This window comes from Muscardinus avellanarius, assembly GCF_963383645.1.
Source record: "Muscardinus avellanarius genome assembly, chromosome: 1".
NCBI lineage: Eukaryota > Metazoa > Chordata > Mammalia > Rodentia > Gliridae > Muscardinus > Muscardinus avellanarius.
In genome coordinates, this window is record NC_137786.1 from 131594207 (window position 1) to 131616370 (window position 22164).

The 22164-nt window shown below is 39.3% G+C and overlaps 1 protein-coding gene across 2 annotated transcripts in view; it reads right to left on the reverse strand.

Annotated features, from left to right (window-relative positions):
• The window catches only part of SNX19 (sorting nexin 19), a gene marked incomplete at both ends in the record, with an annotated part of 36812 nt that overhangs the window by 10188 nt on the left and 4460 nt on the right, over positions 1-22164 (reverse strand). The window contains 6 exons of one of the 2 annotated variants that reach the window (XM_080692468.1): positions 13288-13417; positions 16394-16559; positions 17032-17128; positions 18298-18428; positions 20588-20707; positions 20820-20920. In XM_080692468.1, coding sequence (XP_080548594.1) covers positions 13288-13417; positions 16394-16559; positions 17032-17128; positions 18298-18428; positions 20588-20707; positions 20820-20920 — 745 coding nt within the window. The remainder of the gene's footprint in view (positions 1-13287; positions 13418-16393; positions 16560-17031; positions 17129-18297; positions 18429-20587; positions 20708-20819; positions 20921-22164) is intronic. The other variant, XM_080692469.1, reaches the window with a different exon arrangement.

The following is a 22164-nucleotide window of genomic DNA, read 5'->3' on the forward strand; positions in this document are numbered from 1 at the left end:
TTTCTGGTAATGGTGATGGAACACATTCTACCTCCGAGCTATACCTTTTTTTTTATTTTTTACTTTGAAACAGGGTCTCACTGAGTTGCAAAGGGCCTCACTAAGTAGCTGAGGCTGTCTGCAAACTGCAATGCTCTGGTCTCAGCCTTCCAAATGTTGGGATTATAAGCGTGCGCCACCACACCCAGCTCAGATCATTTTTCTTAACAAAGAAAATAGAAATTAAATGGCTTAGCAAATAGCAGACCAATTCATTTGCTGCTGAAAGACTGAAGGCTTTCTCAGTGTAACCAGTTGACATTATAGTATCTATCTCAATCAATTTACCTGTAGTTGTTAAAGTTGGTGCTGTTTACTTTTAAGGTCTTTCTCCCTAAATATCCACAACTTCATCTTCTGAGTTCAAGTTTACTAGACACCATTCTTATTAGTTCTACTGCCAGTGTATCTGCATCATCCAGTATGTGTCCCTCTTTATTTTTAAAAATGTTCACGTAGAATCTGATCTTAGTTAGCTACCTTTGTTTTATTTAATGTTGATTCTTCTTTATTTTTCTTCTTGAAATTATGTTTTTATAAATTCATTTGCTAAGCATATTTTGGTTGAGCTTCTTGTAAGTAGCAAAAGAATAAAGTTGTAAGGTTTTGAGGGCAGGGATGTGACTTAACTCATTTTGCTATCTCCTTGAGCATTTAACCGTAGTAGTATCAATTATGTAGTAAGCCATCAAATATTTACTGAATGAATCATTCTGTTTCGAAACTTTCAGATACACTTCTGGTATCAAAATTTTTAAGTTCATTTGTACTTATAAAGCATCTATCTCTCTCTCTCTCTCTCTCTCTCTCTCTCTCTCACCCCCCACCCCCCTATGTGGTACTGGATATTTGTTTAAAACAGGGTCTCGCCCCATTGCTAAGGCTGGTCTTGAAGCTGCAATTCTCCTGTCTCAGACTCCCAAATAATGGGGTTACAGGCATATGCCACCATGCCCAGGAAGCAGTGTTATTTTTAATCTCATTTTTTATTATGTTTTCTGGGAACTCTAGTTCTTTACATTCACCTCTGTTTTCTTTTATGCATCAAATTTTCCCCACAATTTCTAGTTTTAACTTTATCGAAATTTTGCTTCAACTTCTCCCTTTTCACTGCAGAGAATATTCTATTATTCTTCAGCTGTCAGTTCTGTCTGTAATCTGGAGCCAGAGTTATCATATGCCATGGCACAGAACATTTAAAAACCTTCTCATAATACCAGCTACATAGTTAGCTATTTAGTTTGTATTTTCCTTTTCCTTGCAAAGGCAGACATACAAATAAAAGATAAAAACATTATTTGGGCCTTAAGTTTTCTAAGATCTCATAATTATGAGAGATATAATGCATGCTTATTCAAGCATCATTATTTAATTTTACATAAATCAAAGTAGATAATCTGTTGATTTAGTAGTCAACAAGAGACTTAATCATAACTCAGATATACCATTTAGAAAAATACTATACCATTCTATTAGTTATTCTTCTAAATCCACAGGGCAGAAAACTATGCATCAATTGTTCGTGATTTCTCCTTTCCCCTGACTTTAATCCAACAAGAAAACTGTACATGTTTTGCAAATTGCTTCCCACCAAATGGGGGACAGATGCTATGTTATCTCAAGGACTCACAGGGCTCTGTATGAGTCAGGGCCACTAAAGTACTTGGTGTTACATCGAGCCACTTTTCTTACCTGTTGCACATTCCTAAGCACATCTAATTTCTTTGAGTATCACAGAAATGCTATATTGACTGCTCTGCCTTTAATGGTCTGTCCCTCAAACTCTGCTATCAATTCCATTCTTCTTAAAATTAACACAATTATGTCATATCATTGGTGGTCCAATGTGATACTTCCATACATGCACATACCACGCACTTATTAAATCCAACCTTCTTTTTTCCACCCTTCCTCAACATCTTTCCCAATCTCTAGTAATCACTATTCAACTTTCAGGTCTACTTTTTAAGCTTCTACATATGAGAACATGCAGTATTTGTCTTTTTGTGGCTTATTTCATTTAACAAAATGTCCTCCAGTTCCATCCATTTTGCTGTAAAATGGAGCAGCTATAGTTCTACTTTTAGTTTTATGAGAAAATTCCATACTGCTCTCCATAAAGGTGTATTAATTTACATTCCCACAAAAAGTGTATGAGTTCTTTTTTCTCTACCTCCTTGTCAGCATTTTTGTTTGTTTTTATTTTATTTTTTATCATAGTCAAGTCATACTAACTTCTCATTCTTTAAGTTATCTGTAAAGTCATCTGCTTAGTAAGCCTTCTATGGGCCACTCTCAATTGATTACTTCCTTCTCTAAATCACACATATAGTTATTTCAGAAGCCTCAATTTTAAACTAGAACTCCTTATTTATTTTTATCATTTTAATTTTATATTAAACTTCCAATGACAGGAAACTTGGGGGTCTGTTATATGTTTTTATTATGTAACAGAATGCCGGGAACAGAGAAAGTAGTCAATAATTAGTTCCTAAGTGAATCAATGATGTGTATTGTACTGGTATTGGGAAGAGAGTTTAAAATGTATTAATGTGTCAATACTGGGAAAGATGTCCAATCTTGAAACATGTCTTCTTTACTAAGAAAGCCAGGGTTAAGCTAACATGTCCTTGCATTCCTAAGAACAATTTAACACATTTTGGGGGAGAAGACGAAAGGTAAAAGCCTGTGTCTGGAGACAGAGATGCCTCCCTCTCAGGCCATAAATCTGGGCCTGTGTTTGGAGACAGAGATGTCTCCCCCTTTAGGCCATAAATTCGGCTGGAGAGATAACAGAAGCAGAGCTGGGGTTGGAGATAAGGGGTAACATGATCTCCAAAATCAGAGGGACCTGCTGGACTTAGACAGGATAAAAATTCAGTAAACTGGAGTTCGTTGGCATTTTCGTTCGAATTGCCCCCCTGTGCCTGCTCCGGCACAGGGCTGTAACTATCTCTATATTTCTATCTTTTTAATAAACTTCTTTAAATCTGCAGCAGCTGTCCAAGCGATGAATACTTATTCTTAGCTTAGGACAAGAATTCACGGTTTTTTTGTTTGTCTCTGTGTGTCTGGTGGGGGGGGGGATTATTTCACCTCACACACCTTTCCCCCCCCCCAACCTAACCCCTGCAACATGTATGAGCTTTGTAGAGAGCATATATCCCAATATTTAAAGCAGCAATAAAATGAGCTCTTAATTATCCATGCTTATGGAGGACAATGAGAGATTCTTTAAAAAATGTGGCAAATATAGAATTTTTTTATATTTGGCATTTTATGTATATTTATGTAAACATTTTGCTATAAACATGAGATTTACTTTCCTAGTGATATTTAGGCTAATAATAATATTGTCAGCTAACACCCTAGCTGTAGGGTGGGTATTTTAAGGAGTATGCTGGGTAGTAAGTCAGTTGATCTAGAATGAAGAATTCATCATGAATAACCCATGTAATGGACAATTCACACCTAGTTATGCATTCCTCTGGAAGGGAAGAGAGGTGGAAAGCAAGGGAGTGAGTCAGTCACACTTCCTTTTTGGCACACTATAAATCCTAGAGAAGAGAGGCAGCTGCCAGCAGCCTATGTTTTTGTTGGTTTTCCTGGCAAATAGGTCCAGAGGATAGAAGAGAATGAAAGTTAAACAAAAGCAATGAGAGGTTATGAGGGCTGTAAGTCACACTTGTATTTTGGGATGTGCTTCTGATGGATGCAACAACATAAATTGATTCCAACCAATTACTTGTAACTAGTAAGAAGAAAAGAAGGTAGCAGAATGAGGATGGGGGGTGGGTCAAGAGTCAGGCCACCTTTTTAACAAATACGAAGGGAGACATTTGCAGATTCCATGTTCTTAAGATAAATACGTTTGATTACCAAGGGAGATCGCTAGACATTTGTTCTAGATTTGAGTATTGTGACACTTTTGAGATTCCAATGTGAAAGTTTATTATACAAATCTAGTGCCTCTAGATGCCTGAAGATGTCAGATAAACTATTTTCTGCTCCATATCATGTTGCTATCAATGCACTGAAGTGCAGCTCTCAGGAAACCAGGCTGACAAACTTTAAAAAAATGAAAGCTGTTTTAGAAGTAGTTATGTATTTGTACAGATGGCAGAGCAAGGTAATCCTTCAGACCCTCTTAAAAAATCTTAAAGCTCCAGGGAGCTAAGTAATAGTAGGATCCTGGGTGAATTTTGCATTTTATTCCTTGGTTTTCTCATTGTAAAACTGATTCCTTTCCTGGAAGGCTCAGGAAGGTAAATATAGGAACAATGAACCATTTGGTACTGAGTAACCAACAGGAATGGAAGAGAGATGTCATGGGGCTATTGGTAATATGAGAACTATATTTCAGGATCCTTCCTAAAACTATACCTTTTTATCCTAAACAATTAAACTTTTACTACAGAGACTACAGGATCCAAAATGTATCTGTCTCCTCCTTCTCTTGGCCCCATGTGAACTGTGAGCCTGGCTCATTCTCAGTTCCCAGGAAGTTATCCTGACCCTGCCTTCCCAGGGCAAGGGTAAGGAGGTGGCCTGGAGAAGGGGAAGGTAATTAAAGTGGCCACCCATTCAGAAGAAAATTGAGTGTGCTGCTGAGGAAAGGGCAGAGGGTGCAAAATCCTTAAAGCTGGAGCACCAGGAAGAAAGGCAAGACACAAAAGAGGAGAAGGTAGTAATTTAGTGGTTGTCTTGACAACCAGAGCCCCTATTGTTCATGGTGACTTTACCTCACAGGGAGAGCCCCAGGCTTTGCTTTGGGCATAGAACCACCACGGCAGAAGAGAAGGATGGGAAGGGAAGCAGTAAAAGAGTGAGAAGCACCAAATAATTGTGTGCCCTTTGCTCAGAAGGGTTGACCTCCAAACTTCTACAGATATTAGAGGTAACAGAGGAGACTGGAAAAGACCAGCCTTGAGAACAAAGGATAAACATGAGAAGCAGATGTCCAAGATAAAGAAGTAGAAAAACACTGGTAAGGGTATGGTGGAGAAGTTTTGAAAAGTGACTACAATGAGCAAAATCACCTGGTGTGGAAGTTATCCAAAGTTATTTGTTTCCAGTTTCCCGTCTATAAGCTGAATTTCAAAGCCTTTCCAATGGAAGGCTCTCTATCCTGATACTAGGGATAATAGTATAATATCCTAAGACTAAGGACAGAAAGGTAGCTACTTCAGAATTTCAAGATAATGGGTACTTTGGGGGTGCCAGCTATGATTAGAAAATTTGAGGAATACATAAAACTGGAAAAAGGAAAGAAAGGAAGGCAGGAACAAAGAGATGAATATGGAAGAGAGAAATGGAGATTGTTGAGGGACTTGACATTGCATTTATATAGCAAATGCCCCTCCCAGGAGGACTAAATTACCCCCCCACCAAGTCCTCTGGTGCTGTCATTTCATTAGAGCTGGACTAAAGTACATTTCTCACCAGCTCATCCCTTACTCCGTCCTTGCTCCAGTACTAAAAAGGTCTGTTCTTCAACAGGGAACCTGAGGAAGCCTCTGAGGCCAAGGATAAAGATTAAAAGAGAGGCTGGGGGAGTAGATGAGTATTAGAAACCCTTGTGTAGCAGCCACAAGGCCCTGGGTTCTATCCTCAGCACCTCAAAGGAAAAAAAAAAAAAAGGTATCAAAACTGAGTATTAGCATGTGGTCGCTTCTCTAAAACCAAGTTAACAGAAAATGTCAAATGCTGGGAAATGACCTAATTACATAATAATAGATTGATACGATTCCTAATACCAGGGCAATCTGGCACTATCTATCTCTACCATAGTGAGCTCTCTAAGGTTTTGGGATCCAAAAGTCTCTGAGTATAGGATGAACCAGCTTATTGAGAATATTGACAAAATTTTTTTAGTTTAGATGTCCAGCTGGTCTTATCACCACCACAGACTCTCTGGTTCATTCTGTTCTGAATGAGTCAATTCCAGCACTGAATTTTTAAGGGATGAAATCTACTCAGAGGGGCAACTTCTGGCAGTACACACTGCTCAGAGAAATGAGAATATGCTGAAGACCCATCAGAACTGAGAGAAGGAGGAAAGATGAAAGAAACTCGCCTTGTCTAAAAGTCACTGGCACTATGGAGTAGGCGGATCAGTGGCCTCTGAATCATGGAGCATGCCACAAAATGACTTGGATACTGTCAACACCAGGGAAAGGGACCTGTAATTGCAAAATAGGTCTTTCAAGTAAAAAAGTGAATGGGTATTGTTTAATCTGCAGCGCCACCTGCTGCCTGTAGAGGCCCTCTATGTATGAGGCCTGGTGTTTAAGCAGCAATGATGAATAAAACATAGTTCCTGCTCTGAAAAGTCTAAAGCTGTCATTAAAACATCAAGCTCTCAGGTTCCTATAGTCAGAGATGTTTAAAAGATAACAAGGAAATAAAGGTTCTGGGATTTAATTACTTAGACATTTTGCTTTTCTACTTAACTTTTTTTAATGATTGATGCTGTACCTTTACTTGAGTGTCTAAGAATTTAAGAGTACATTTCACATATGGAAATATAAAAAAACAATACACAGACACAAGGCACCTGTTACCTTGTTGCCTGCCATCCACCTGTTACAACTTTAAAGGCATAACCTAAGATGGGTGTAGAGTAAGTGATGGTCAAGAAAGTTGTCATGCAGAGCACATGTACAATAGTGGGTGGTAAAACTGTTGGGGCCCTTCCTTGCCTTTATATTATAGAGGTCAAGAGCTTCCTTCTGGCCTGGCCCAGTGGAAGAGGCCTGGGACAAGCAGAGTTCCTTCCCCCAGGGAGACACCACATAATCTGAACAAAGCTAACACTGTGAAAAACTAATTTCAGCATCACTAAGAACAGCCCAAGTTGATTTTCTGTAGGTCAGAAAATAACCCGACACAAGAAACCTGAATACTTGGTTTGAGTTAATTTTTTGTCTGGAGCTTTTACAAAAGTATGCTCCCCCCCACCAAAAAAAGTTTCTAGAGAGGCTGTGCATAGAGAGAGATCAGGTATAAGATAAAGCAAGGCACCAATGATGAAATAGAGGAAAAAGAAGGTAGGGAGGTAAAGGAAAGAATTATAATCTGTGTTTATGAGGTGACTCTTAACTTTAATTATGAAACTCTCTAATTGTGAATAAGATATTCACAATAGGGAAAGATATCTTGTGGAGACTAATTGATCTATGGCCAGGAATGCTTTAAGAATAAAATAAGAATAATACATAGACATGAGACCAGTCAGGTGGAAAGTAAGACACTGCACAGGAATAGGGCATGGGGTTTTCAAATGAAGCCAGTTTTAGTGCTAGTGCCTTGTAAGAAAACTTGAACAATGGGAGGCAGTGTAGAGTAGTAGAAAGCACAAGAGTGTTGAAGCCAGGATGTTTATGTGGAATCTTGGGCGTGGTACTTTCTAGTTCTATGATTTTGGAAAGTTATTTAAGCTGAATATTATTTTTCTCACTTATAAAATGTGGAAATGTTTATCTCATAGAATTGCACATTATTACATAAAACACATGGCTGCTTACCTGGCATAGCTAATATGTAATAAATGTCAGTTCTTTTTCTGTTGTAATTATTTGTGCCCTTTTGGTAACATATCTTGAGTTTCCCTTAAGAAATAACTAGTGTTATAAAAACCACTACATATCTGCATTAGCACATGCCCACCAAGAAAGAATCCCTTGAAACAGTTACACCTAAAGAACACCTATGATTCTGGAGTAATCTAAAAGAATTGTGGAAACAAGAGAGTTCATGGTCATCCACTCCCAAGTGTACTTAGGAAAGATGGGCATCCTGTTTTACAGCATGATACTCTCCAGGGTCCCACATTATATCACAACATTCTTCAATAAGCTGCCATAACCTTCTCCTGATCTTAGAAGATAGTAGGGAGATCTTTTCTAAAACAATTCATGGCCTTGAATATGTTCCAGAACTTGCCATTTAATGTTCTCTGCAGGTCATTTTGTTAAGACTCCTTATACCTACATGTTCTTTTCTTTCTTGCTCTCTGTATATTTTCTAACTTGACATACTTTTTACTCTCTCTGACTACAGAACTTTCTTTCCCCCGTCTTTCTGCCTGGTGATTCCATTCTTATGTGTCCCCAACATACTTACACACACACACACACACACACACTCACTCCATTCTTATGTGCTCCCAACATACTTATATACACACACACACACACAAACACATGCACACACACACACACACACACACACACACACACACACTCACTCACTCACTCACTCAGAAATATGGACAAAGATGCCAGGAATGTGTCTGCTGCCCTTTTGACAGCATCTGATACCATCTTCAGGGCCATGGGGAGGGCAGGACCATCAACATGGCATTCACGTATTCTACTGCTGGCCTGGCTCCTATTTTTATCATGGCATGGCTTTGGGCATCCAGGCAGGGAGCTGGTCCAACTTCTTTTCATTCTTTTACTCTACATCAGGACTCCAAAATAATCTAACCCCTTACCTTGGCTCGATCTTCCTGCCTAAAGCCTTCTACACAGCATCAATGGAACATAGTATATCTCTCCTCTTTTCCTCCAACCCTGACTAGCACCGAGTACTTTTCCAATTCCCTAAATCTGGTTTTGATGCATGCACGAATATTGTCAAGTTTCTTCTGTTTTCGGACATGTACAGAGTTTGCATAAACTCAATTTGCAACTTGGCTTAGACTGCCAACCCCTCTCCCCTTCCCCTCCTAAATAAGGAGTGCTCCTTGTTACATAATTGGATGTTCCCAGCACAGAAGCTGACATATGAGACTAGGCACGCATGCGTGCAAGACTTTTCTTTGACTTAACAATGCCTTTTTTGGTCATCTAACTTCTCTTAGGCTCCCCTCCTCCACTTTCTCCACACCATCAACAATCAAGGAAGATTTATAAGCCTGGCTCAGATCAGAACTCCTCCAACCTTGGCTTGGAAGGAGGGGTCATGAGGTTGAATTTACTCTGTCTTTCTATTTTCTCCTTGCAGGCTAGAGAGAAAGCGTGTGCTTGTAATTTGGCAGAAGTCCCTGGAGTCCCAGGCACTTAAGCATATAGGTCTTTTAAGGGAGCAAGAAGAGTAAAGGAAGCTGAAAGCAGAAGAAATAAGCTTGTTTGCTTGAATATAATAAGGCTGGAGGCTGGAATATGAGAATGTTTTAATGAGGAGATGCACCTAAATCCAGGTGGCTGTACCATCCCCGATGCCTAAAAGAAGTGGCAGCATACGTATGAGACACCAAAACCAGCTATCTTGCTTCTTAAAGTTCAGAACTTAAAGGAAGAGAACCCCAGTACTCTGCAAAAGAGTATGGCTCAGCCAACTGTGGCTTCAGAAAGAACACATATGTGGCTTCCAGAGCAGCAGTCATGGGGACATGAGGACAGCAGGACCTCATCACACCCTTGGAAGGGGGTGGGGGCAGGGAGTATAGTGGGGAGTTTGCTACAGCTCCAGGGAGATATCAAGTTCCCAGTTTATTTGCTTACCAAAGCAAATAAAACCAAAGAGTATGGTACTACATAAACCACTTTTTAAAAATAAAGACTGAAAGTTGCCCAGGGGACAATAATGGAGGCTGATTTTAGAAGAAGTGCACTTTTGGTTATATAAGAGTATGCAGATATGGAGATACAATTTGGATTGTACAACTAACTGATACTTTCTTGGGAAATGTTTGTTATTCTGAGCCAAAGATTTTTGGGTTGGCTTTTATCTTTCCAAATCAGTGGGAAAAGGTCTGATTCGGAAAGTTAGAGAATCATTACAGCTGAAAATTAGAAAAACATGGCTTCAAATTCTAAATGTGATATCTGTGAGCAGTTACCTTGTTTTAATAACCCAAACTCTTTGGAAATTTTAGTTTCCTCATGTTAGAAGTAGGTATGAAGTAAGACTACAGTACATGGGGGTCAGATCCTTGGAACCTTTTGCAGAGGAACTGGCTCTTTCTTCAGATACCATGACTTCTTACTTTCAACCTTGAGGCTTCTGGAACACTTTAAAACCAGCACAAGATTTTCGAAAGGGTAAAGAATAAAATGAGAGATGGAAATAATGAGCTGTAGGAAAAGACAGAAGGCCTTAAACAGAGGATGAGATTCTAATCTGTGAAAGCTTAAGGTGAAGAGAGTGCCAACCAGCTGAAGTTTTATTTTCTACCATCAAGCAGCTAACAAGCAAACAAAATGGGATAAGGCTAAAACTTGAATACATATAAATAAGAACTTTGGAGCTGGAAGGGAAATGAGATAACTAAATAAATTATAGAATACCATCACCTGAAAATATCTATGATAAACAAGTATAATAGACCACGTAAAATGACTTTTTCAAAAGCTGCAAAATTCTCTTCTTGCACAATATTCATCAGAGATGTATTCAGAACTTTCTTGTTATGCCAAATAGCAATGCCATTCCATAAGATAATGGAACAAAAAAAGAGAAAGTGAAAAGTGAGTCAAGGGGAATTTAGGTTCAAGTTCTCTCTCTCTTTGATTTCATTTATGGCATGAATTGTGAATGGCTTTGGCTAGGTTTTATTCACCAGCTAACTAGATCTAATGGAAATATCACGGGATGGGGATGGAAAGCTGAGCAACTTAGCTTGATTCCAAAGCTCTTCATGAGAATGGATTCCAGCAGCTCTCCCCAACCCCACTCATGTTGCCAGGAACACCAATAAACCTGGAAAATACTAAGGAACTATATACTTAATTTGTGTCTGTCTGTACTGGACAGGGGCCCAAGTGTTCTGCTTCCTGATGCAAGACTGGAAATGCTCTGGTTGTTGCTTTAACAAATGTGCCTATTGGCACAAAATCACCTTGAAAGGCCCCACAAAGCCTTCATTGTATAGAACCCCAACTCGGTGAAGCTCAGAAACAGGCACAAAGGGACTGTGGTAGCTGGCAAAAGGAGATTGGTAAGGGGAAGAGTATTTTTTTTTTTTTTTTTTCCGGTACTGGGGATGGAACCCAAGGGCATTGTACCGGCGAGGTACATCTCTAGCCCTATTTTTTAGTCTTTTTATTTTTGAAACAGGGTTTCACTGAGTCATGAAGGGCCTCGCTAAGTAGCTAAGTAGAAGGCTGGCCGCGAACCGTGATCCTCCAGTCTCAGCCTCCCAAATGCTGGAATTACAAGCATGCGCCATCATGCCTGGCTTGGGGAGGAGTATCTCAAAGACAAAAAGTGGAACTAATCTGTAGCTGCTAGCTGGAGGTATTAGAAACAGAATATACATTTTATCCTTTCCTTTTCTGATGTACAAATATTAAGACCTAACATTTATTGTATGCCTAAAGAGAGATAGACAGCAATATTAATTCTGTTTTCCAGATAAAGAAATCAGAGGTCAAAGAATTTAATATGGAGCAGTAATCTATTGTAGTAGATAAGAACTTGGGCTTTGGAGCACCTAGGTTTGCATGATGGCTCCACCACTCATTAGCTTTGTGATTGTGGGTTTTAGCGCTCATCCATTAAATTTTAAAATATGGAGAAACACGGACTATATCTTTTTTGTTCACTACTAACCAGCCTTTAGTAATTTTTTTAATGAATAAAGGGACAAGACCAAAATAAATACTCAGCTAGATTGATCTATCTATGTATGCATATATAGAGAGATAAAAGATTTTTAATGTAAGGTGGGATGAATGGTACAAAACAGCATGGAGAAATTTCTACCATCAAGCCAAGAAACAGCTAAGACTAACAAGCACTACAGTTATTTCCTTAAATCCCCAAAACTCCCTATTGAGATACTGTGGCCTGGTTTGGGAGTTTCTCAACTTATATTTGAATCCTGAAAGTCTTTGTTATATTAATTAAGCCCCAGGAGGCTGGCTTTCCTGGTATTTAACTTTCCTGCTTAGATTTCCAAGAACTCTCCCTATATGACATGCCACTTTTTCAGTGATCCTTATGTAATTCTCAGAATATAGTTCTTTATTTGAACTAGCCCACTTAGTATTCTGAGTCATTCAAATTTTAGGTAAGCTCCTTCCTAACTCTTAAATATGCTCTCAATCTTATTGAATTTTTCCTGATGCACCTATACATTTATGCTTCTACTGAACAACTTGTGTTCTGAAGCTAATTCATCATGTAAATGACTTCCCAGTATGGGGATCTTTCTATTTTTTTATAAAGTACATGCAAGACCAGCAAAGGGAAACCCAGTAGCAGGAGAAGAGAAATGAAGGTCTAATTGCAACACTCACGTGACTGAATAAGATATAAAAGACTACACCATCAAGTATAAAGGTAACAAGAAGAGTAATATTTAATGAGTCTACTTATGCCCCAGGTCCTATGTAAGTTGCTGAGGATACAAAAGTAGTACTGGTCCTTAAAGGACTAATAGTCTAAGCTGGGTGCCATGGCACACTCTTGTAATCTCAGTACTTGGGAGGCTGAGACAGGAGGACTGGAGGTTGGAAGTCAGCCTCAGCAACTTAATGAGGCCCTCAGCAACTTAGCAAGATCTTGCTTCAAAATGAAAACAGGGCTGAGGTGACTATCCCCTGGGTTCAATCCCCAGTAACCTCTCTGCTAACACACATCACAAAGAATAATTTTTTTTTTTTTTTTTTTTTTTTTTTTTGTGGTCCTGGGGATGGAACCCAGGAGCCTTCTACCTCCGGGCTACACTCCCAGACCAATTTTATATTTTATTTGGAAACAGGGTCTCTTAAGCCAGCTCAGGCTGGCTTTGAACCTGCACAATCCTCCTGTTTCAGCCTCCCAAGCGTGGGGATTACAAGCATACGCTACCACGCCCGACAAGAAGTAATAATTTTTGTTTTTGAGTTTATTTATTATCACAGTGACTATATTTTGTTAGTTAAGAGCAGTGTCCAACTATAACCAGGTGAAAGGCATAGGCTTGGGTAAAGAACCATATGGAGAACTGATCCAGAGTAGGCCCATTTCTGCTAACATAATTTAAGATCATAGTGTCTATAACTCAGGGTGCTATGCCAGAGGTATTATGGAACCAAGTATACTCAGACTTGAGACAACAAGGCAATTAAAAAAAGTGTTCTGATACTCTCTCAGCAGTCTTTCTTCATCCTTGTATCCTTCAGCAGGAAATCTACCTTCTCTTATGGCCACAGGTTCCCTGGATTCTCTACTTATCCTTTCTAGTGCAGAAGTCAGCACTGTGTCCAATTTCAGTGCCATCTGAGACTCTAATGTGGGAGACCTCAGCAGTCTTACCTCTGAACGAGGGTGCCAAAGATAAGATGAATAAACTTTTGCATGTTTTTGGTACATAGCCATTTCCACTGTTCCATCAGTAGCAAGAGGATCAGGTCCAGGGCTGTGTCAGCTAACTCTGTCTCTGTTTCTAGGGAAACAAAGAGGCATTAAAATTAATTTAGAAGCTTAGCATGGTGGTACATGCCTATAATCTCAGTACTTGGGAAGCTAAGAGAGAAAGATTGCGGGTACAAGGCCAGCCTCAGCAATCGAGACTCTCAGCAACCAAGGGAGACCATTTCAAAATAAAAATAGCTAGGGGTATAGCTCAAAGGTAGAATGTCCCTGGGTTCAATCCCTAGTAACACACACACACACACACACACACACACACACACACACACACACTCACACACACAGTAACTCGTAGAGACCTTCACTTGAAAAATGTCTTTTAATCTTTCAATGTAATGGGTAGCACCTAGGTCTCCTCCACCTCAGATCCAGCATCTTGTGCTTTTGTAATCCCTCTGGCAGAAATTAAAGAGATGTTATATCTAGAAAATTCAGCGATAGGCTTGTATGTCTTTATAATTCTGTTTATGTTCCTGATATTTGGTCACCAAGTAAGTGTTTTTATCTTTTTAAAAGATTTTGCATATAGTTACTTTACCTACCTACTTATGTTTCTCCTGTATTTCCTCAGGATGCTGAATTCATTCTCTTCCAAGTAAGAGCTCACAAATGGTGACTAACTGGAACTGGCAAAGCCTGGTCTCTTCCACCCTTGTCTTCCACTCACCCCCACAATGCATCATGGAAACGTTGTGGGCAGAACTGGGGAAAGATTTGGGCTTCATTCTCCTATGAAACCTTGCTTTGAAAGCATCTCCATTACACAGAGCTGTGGGGTTGAAATTCAAGAGGCTCCAGTTTGATTCTAAGATAACATGTGGTCCAAGGAAGAGCACCCACTTCTGATAAAATGCCATGACATTTACTAATTTCTTTTCTGTTTCAGAGACTGGAAGGGTCACAAACGACCTCATACGTATGTTAACCTAGAGTTTCCTCAACACATGTATTTTATAGATGGAAGCATCCATTTGCGGGGATGCCCATATCACTTCTGATTTGTTTTCTGGAAGACTTCCCCAAGAACACATAATATTCCACAATGAGTCTGAAATTTCTGGTGCTATTACTATGATTAATAGGTAACTATCAACAAAAACTTTGTTAGTCTAGACTTGCCCAAACTCTCCTCCTTTAATGATCCTTTAAAATATGAGTGACTTCAGATTTGGATGAATCTTCTAGAATCTCTTTTCCCTCTAAACCCCATCTAATATGCATTTTATTTTTCTGTACTATATTTTAATGGAGCACACGAGCTGATGAGTTGCTTTCTACTCATTTGCTGAAAGATGGGCTATTCCATTCCTTGGGAAATAGAATCTCCCCCAATACTATTATTTTCTTAGATTTAGCATCTGCCTGGAGCTGCCACCATGTGGTAATACTTAGTCATAGCAGTAAAAAATAAGAAAGTGAATAAGCTATTGCCAAGTCCTCTTAAACAAAATATTAAATTATGTCTGGATGTGAAGTATCACTGACAACCTTATTAATAGTATGTTCAAAGAGGGAGGAGTGGGGTGGCAGGATGGGGTTTGGAGAGAACTATACCAAAAGATGCTTTGTGCATGTAAGAATATATCACTTTGAGTCTTCCTACAATGTATAATTATATCGTACTAATAAAACTCTAAAAAATTTTTCTATCATAGTTTTGAGTCTCCTATGGCTAAAGAAAGCAGGTTAAGGCATAACCTATCCTTTTAAAACATGATATTCAAAATTTACAGGCTTGCTTTTGGCTGGAATGATACTGTTCTACTCAACCCTTCTTAGCTAGTTCCTAAGAGTTCTCTGGTACTCTTGCTATCATACATTCATTTCCTTAATAAGTGAGATATAGCAGGAAGGATGAGGATGTAAGCTGCATTTTTTACAAACTTAAATTAAGGTTCATAGAGCAGAGGCCAAGTGATTTGTTCATGGACACCTGAGAGATGACAATGAAATTGGCTTTTTATTTTTCCTTCTGAATCCAAGGGTTTTTTTTTTTATTCTTAGTAGAGATCTTTCTCTTGATAGAATCAACACACCAATGCATCTTTTTTTTTTTTTTTTCTTTTTGTGGTACTGGGGATTGAACCATCAAACCCAGGGGCATTCTACCTCTTAGCTACATTCTCAGCCCTATTTTTTTTTTTTTTTTAATTTTGAAACAGGGTCTCACTAAGTTGCAGAGGGTCTAGCTAAGCTGCTCAGGCTGGCTGCTAACCTGCGATTCTCCTATCTCAGTCTCCCAAGTACTGGAATTACCACTTCTTTTAAGTTTTAGTTCAGTAAACATACTAATTAATACCCAAGAATACAAATTTTTACTCTGTAGAGTATATCTTCTCTTCTACTCCCGGGAAGCAAACGTGCCCTGCTCCAGATGCTAAAAAAGGCAGAGTAGAGCCTTCATCTCTTTTCCCACCCTGCTCTACCCTGGGGAACTAGAAGGTATCATTTGCCATGGCAGTAAATAAAACAGAAGATATATACCTACAGAAAAAGATGAATTCTATTTTGAACACGTTGTATTTTAGTTGCTCTATAGTCTATCCACATGGAGATATGGAGATATACAACATTCGACATTTGGGCATCATTGGCATGTGTGAAATGCCATGGAGAGCAACAGTATTTCTGGGATTACCCAGGGAGAGAGTGCAAAGTAAAAGCAAAGAGCCAAAACTAGAACTCCAGAAGTCTGATAAAGAAACCAAAAGGAGTCCACAAGAAGACAGAAAGACATCAATATTATATGCATGAATCCTTTCCTGCTAGATTAGAACCCTGTGTCTGTGGCCTGCCCCACTACTTGAATCAGCTCTAGGGACTATGTCCTATTCATTTCTGAGCCCCATCAATTCCCATAATAAGAGTTTACAATGTTCCTTGCTCAGTTAGCCAACAGAAATTAGAGCTATAATGTCTAGCTATTCCAAGTCCTAGTGGCCTTTGCTCTGGCTTCCTTCTCTGTGGGAACAGAGACCTTGCAACTTACCTGCATCAGTGCTGCTGAAGTCTTGGGTTAGCACAGGTGCATTTGACAAGCAACAGTCCATTTGTTCAGAATCTTTTACCAAGGTTTCTGATGGCTGCATTTCTAGTAACTTTGTCTGCTTTTCAATAAAGGATTCCATCCCAGACACGGATAAGATCTCTGACTCCTAAGAAAATAGCCACTGGCATATCAAATAAAGAATATCATGTAGCACTACAGGTTTCCCCAAAAGCTTTTTTATAGGGTCTGAAGGCCCTGTAAAAGTACCATGTGAATGGAACCCAGTAACTCTATGGCCATTGTAGGGAAGTTTCTATTCTTTAATCAAGTGGCAAGCAAAACAAGCCTGCCCTGGAGTTACCCCTTCTACATGTTCTTAGGTCATCTGTTCTCTCTCAGTAACTGGCTTTTCTTCTTATATATCATTCATTATCCCAAACCCACTACCTTAAGAGGCCAATCTGACACTAGTAGAAATTCCAAAGTTCTCAGAGAAAATAATTTTAACATGAAAATGTGAGACTCAGTTAAGTCCTTCGGCAGACACCTAAGTCCTTTCTGACTTAGGGGAATATTTCATAACTGTAGTATCAACATTCCCAATCTTGATTCCTGTAGTTCTCTGGGCCACTTCTTACCACGCTGCCTTCCTGAAGACAATAAAGGATTCTGTCATGTACTTCAGTCACACTCAGTGCTGGAGCAATTTTACTGGATGAGAATCTCAGTCTGGACCTGGTACAGAAATAAAGGGTTGAAACAGAATATAGTTCATTCTGGATTTCATTCAAGGAGTTGATAATATAGAAAATACATAAAAATAAGAACACTGACATTTATTCTTGGGGGTTTGGGTCCTCAAGAATTGCGAGGAAGGCCTTGGCTCTGAAATTCTCTAGACAATGTATATCCTGGTAATTCTTCACAGATGATGCCACTCTTATACTAAGCTATATTTGCAGAGCATTTGTGAAAAGACTTTTGCCAAGTAAAACAGGGACTAGTCTGTTATGGTTATATTACCACAGACTAGAAGCATGGCTAGCATATACTACACACTTATTAAAAATTTGTTGAAGATTCAACAGATAAGTAACACAGACTAAGGTTATTTGTTACTGTTGCTGGTACTCTTTTTAGAAAACTATTTATTTCCCTTGTGTTCCAAATAAAACAGGAGAAGAAACTATAAGTGATAGCTTCAATGTCTCAAGAAATAGAGTACTCCTAAGCACAGGCATCATGGTTATCTTTTAAATACGGGCCCAGTTAAAAAAGGCTAAGTACTTTGAGTCTGGTATTACTGGAGCTTCACAAACATACACTCATTCCCTCTCTCTCTCTGGGGTTCAGATTCAGCTGAACTTTTCAGTAAGGGTAAGTGTGGTGCCCTTGCTTTCCACATGTTGGTGTGGAGTGCTGCCAAGGAACAGTTGGGACCCTAGTGCAGGACAAAGCAGTATTCAACCAGTTACTAAAATTGGCCCTGTAGGTTTCCATTCTAGCCCTTTCCTGTTTATTGCTAGTATATGCAATTTATGAGCCAAGATTTCCAAAAATGACAGCAAACAGAAATCAGTTATGAGTCTTAATTCTTAGTAGGAAAAAAAACATCTCAATTTCCGAGGAAAACAGAAAAAGAATATCCATATACTATAGTTTTCCTTCTGGTCAAAATTCCCTGGTCAGTTGGTTCCAGGTTGTCATGGTAAGAACAAACATTTGGCAACAGTGCCTCTGCAGAGTCTTGGGCTCCTCTGAGGGAGCACTAAGGAGACCAGGATCTAGATTTGCTTTAAAACATGTGTTTGCTATGACTTGAGAGTGAAGGCAGGTTTGGCTGAGGACTAGGGGTCAACCTGAGAAATGGGGAAGGGTCCCTGGGCCACCGAAGGGCTCCTCACTTGCTAGCCTTCTTGCCTTCTGTCTGGGATTTGCTTTCATTCTCGGCCTCACTCAGTTCCTCTGTGGGGCTCTGGGGTTCCGAGCGAGGAAATGCCGTCTTCAAGGTGTCCACAATAGCACTCACCACCATCTGCAGGGGTTGGAGGCACAAGGTCAGTGAGGCTATTCAAATTCCCTGATGGAATGTACCCAACAGCAGAACAGTCTTACTGTGCTTTATGTAACAGGCTGAATAGAGAGCTAGGCTATCTAGCAGAGCTCTACCCATCAGGAGGGTCAAATAGCAGTCAATGACAACAATTCTACCTTTTCTCTGTGGACATAAAAACCTAGGAGTTCTGAAGGCTGGTGAATATTTTTCAATTTCAGATTTTTCTTTTTACATAAATAATTTCTCTCTCTCTCTCTCTCTCTCTCTCTCTCTCTCTCTCTCTCTCTGTGTGTGTGTGTGTGTGTGTGTGTGTATGTGTTACCAGGAATTGAACCCAGGTGTATTCTATCTCTGAGCTCCACCCCTGGCTCTATTTTATTTTTATCTTGAAGCAAGGTCTTGATAGGTTGATGACAGTTTCACTGCTTGGTGAGGCTGTCCTTGAACCTGTGATCCTCCTGTCTCAGTCTCCCAAGAATTGGGATTACAAGCGTGAGCCACCTTGCCTGGATCTAAAAATGGTGACTTTTAGTTTCCAAATTGAAAATACCTTTACCAAGATGTGAACAAGTAGAAGTAATGTAGGCAAAAAAATAGATGATAAAAAATTAAAATACAGCCTAGGGCTTAAATAATATAAACACGCTTAGAATAATTCACATAGAGCAAAGAATTAGTTTTCTTAGTCAAGTCAAACAATTTCCTTAGGTATAGAAAGAATAAATATCACTCCCATCGAAATTAATGCATCTAGAGTTTATATAAATTTCTCTACCCCTCAAGACAAAAACAAAATAATTTTCATTAAAGAATGAGAACTATATCTATTTCTCAGAATGGGAATATGACATACAGATTGTTACTAAAAAGGAAGACACACAAAATCTTAAAACGTCAAAGAAATGGAAGGAAAACATTTAATTTTCCTCAGTGCCTCTTGCTGTTTAACGTTGCTGGGTCAGAGAAACACTGTGCTGCCTTTAAGTCATTCTTACAGTTCTCCAGAAGGAGCAGAGCTAACACAGTCAAGGCAGGGCTGCATGGTCAGTGAGACTACAGTAGAGACCAGAAAGAACCAACAAGAGAAGCAATGCAGAGGATGGCATGAATGTAGAGAATGTAGCCTAGAAAATGCTATTTGCATGCTCAATTCAGCAGCACATATACTAAAACTGAAAACGATACGGGGTAGGTCAGCAAGGCCCTGTGCAAGGATGATACACAAATTTGTGAAGTGTTCCATATTTTTGGCTAGTGCCAACATCTGGCTAGTTTGCACCTGGGAAAAAAGGGCCAAGGAAGCTGTAGAACACGATGTTGGAAAGAAAAAAAATAAAGGACTGTGAGGCTCTGTAAAAAATAAAGAGAAAGGAAAGGAAAATCCATTTACTCTTTAGGTTCAAGAATTATAGTATGTGGAAAACACTTCATCTCTCTCATTCACTTTTGCATAGCCAACAAATAGTACAATGCCTGGATTAAAAGAGGCATCCAATAAGGAGAGGTTGAAAGAATCAATAAATGAACATATCTGCATAGAACTCTGAGGGAAAAATCACAAGCTAGAAAGGGATCAACTAGCTAAAATACCCAAGACATCCTCTTGAAGAAGGTACAAAGATCTGCATTTTGTTCTCCATCAGGGAATCACTAAGCCAAATGAAATAAAGTATAGTGTCCTATCTTACAGCTGTCTTTCCTGAGTGACCAACACTAGGAATGACCTTCCCCAACAGTAAAGACACTCCCCAACCACCGCCGCTGCAACTATCTATGGATGTTTACATCTATCCTTATATGCCTCCACTAGAATATCAGTATCACAACACCTGACTTCCTCCCCCTGCCCCCATAAATGTGTACACTGAGAGAGTCAGGGCTAAGATCTAGAAAATGCTATGTGCATGCTCAATTCAGCAGCACAATTCAACAGCTGCTCACTGTGAGTCAGCAAGTTGATGATCCAACCAATGTTGGGAAATATGTGTTGAAAATTCTGTCTATGCTCTAGTGACTCCTCTGTGGCTATGTCTTCATATGACCCACCTCCCTTACTTTTCAGGCACTGCCTCTATTCTGATGAATACTCCACATTTAAAGGGAAAAATGAAATCTAAGCCCTGCAGCCCTGCAGGTACCTTGTCTATTCTTGAGACCATGAATGGTTTCTTGACAAAGGCAATTCGAGCATCTGTGTTCAGAGCAAGGAACTCCTGCACCTCCTCACTGTTGGCTATCTCTGGAATGGCACAGAGTTGCTGCAAAATTAAGACACAAAGATTTTAAAGAGAAACTCTTATACCCAGATATTTCCACTTTCACCTTAGATGGGAGGGAGTCAGAGAACAAGGCCAAAACAGAAGCTCTGACCTTTAGGAATGATTCCAGGAGGCTCTTACGGGCTTCCACTCTGTCACTATCCATGTTCCCAAAAGGAAGATCTGGAAAGAGCTTTTTAGGACCCTTCACATCTTCAAAAAAACAAAAACAAAGACCAGTTCATTCACTTAACAGTCACAGAGAGCTAATCTATATAAAACAAATATACAAAGAAAATAAAACTTTTGAATATACTTTCCTGAAAAAAGTGTTTTTAAATTTTAAGACTTCCAAATAATATCCCCAGGATATGATACATATGATGTACTCTCATTAATGTAAGGAGAACCATCAATACAGTAGTTACAAGTAGTTACAATGGGTCTGATATCCAATAGCCAAGTGTTGGCTCCAATCACTACTATAGTAACTTCAGGCAAACTGTAATATTTCTATGACTATTTCTTTTCAGTAAACAGAGGATGATGGTATTTATCTTAAAAGCTGCTAAGAGAATTAAATGACACCATGTAAAATGTTTAGAAGAGAACCCGGCCCACATTTTCAAGCTTGACTCAATATTAACTGTTGTTATCTAGAAAGAAAATGCCTAATTTATGCCTAAAGTTATTCAAATGTTTATTTGGGTGAGAAGCAGCATTTGTTTTTTACACACAGTAGATAGTGACTAGCTTAAACTTAAAGGTCCAGTTTTATTACATTTTCTTACTTTCACTGTGCCTTAGGGGTGTCAAACAGCACACAAAAGGCCTGGTTGTTAAAAGAAAGTTAACAGCCAGATGTGGTGGCACACACTTGTAATTCCTGTATTCGGGAGGCTGAGACAAGAGGAATGCGGTTCAAGGACATCCTCAGCTACTACTTAGTAAGACCCTTTGCAACTCAGTGAGACCCTGTTTCAAAATAAAGTATAAAAGATAGGGCTGGGATGTAGCTAGGAGGTAAAATGTCCTTGGGTTCCATCCCCAGTACTGCAATAAATAAATAAATAAATAAATAATAGAAAGTAACAGGCACTTATAGACAATATTTTATTATTTAAAATTGATACAGCTATGAATCTGGAAAAGGTAATTTAATTCCTCACTGTAGCTTACAGGCTCAGACAGAAATGTGAATGCTTTTTTTTTTAAACTTAAACTAACTGTAGCTCCAGAACAAAGCATTTAGTAGCAAAGACTATCTCAGAAAGAATGTGATCAGAGCTGTGTCTCATTAAAAGTCAACTTCTAGCTGGGCGTAGTGGCACACGCTTGTAATCCCTGCACTTGGGAGGCGGAGACAGGAGGATCGCGCAGGTTTGAAGCCAGCTGCACTGGCTTGAGAGACCCTGTTTCCAAAAATAAAATAGGTCTGGGAGTGTAGCCTGGAGGTA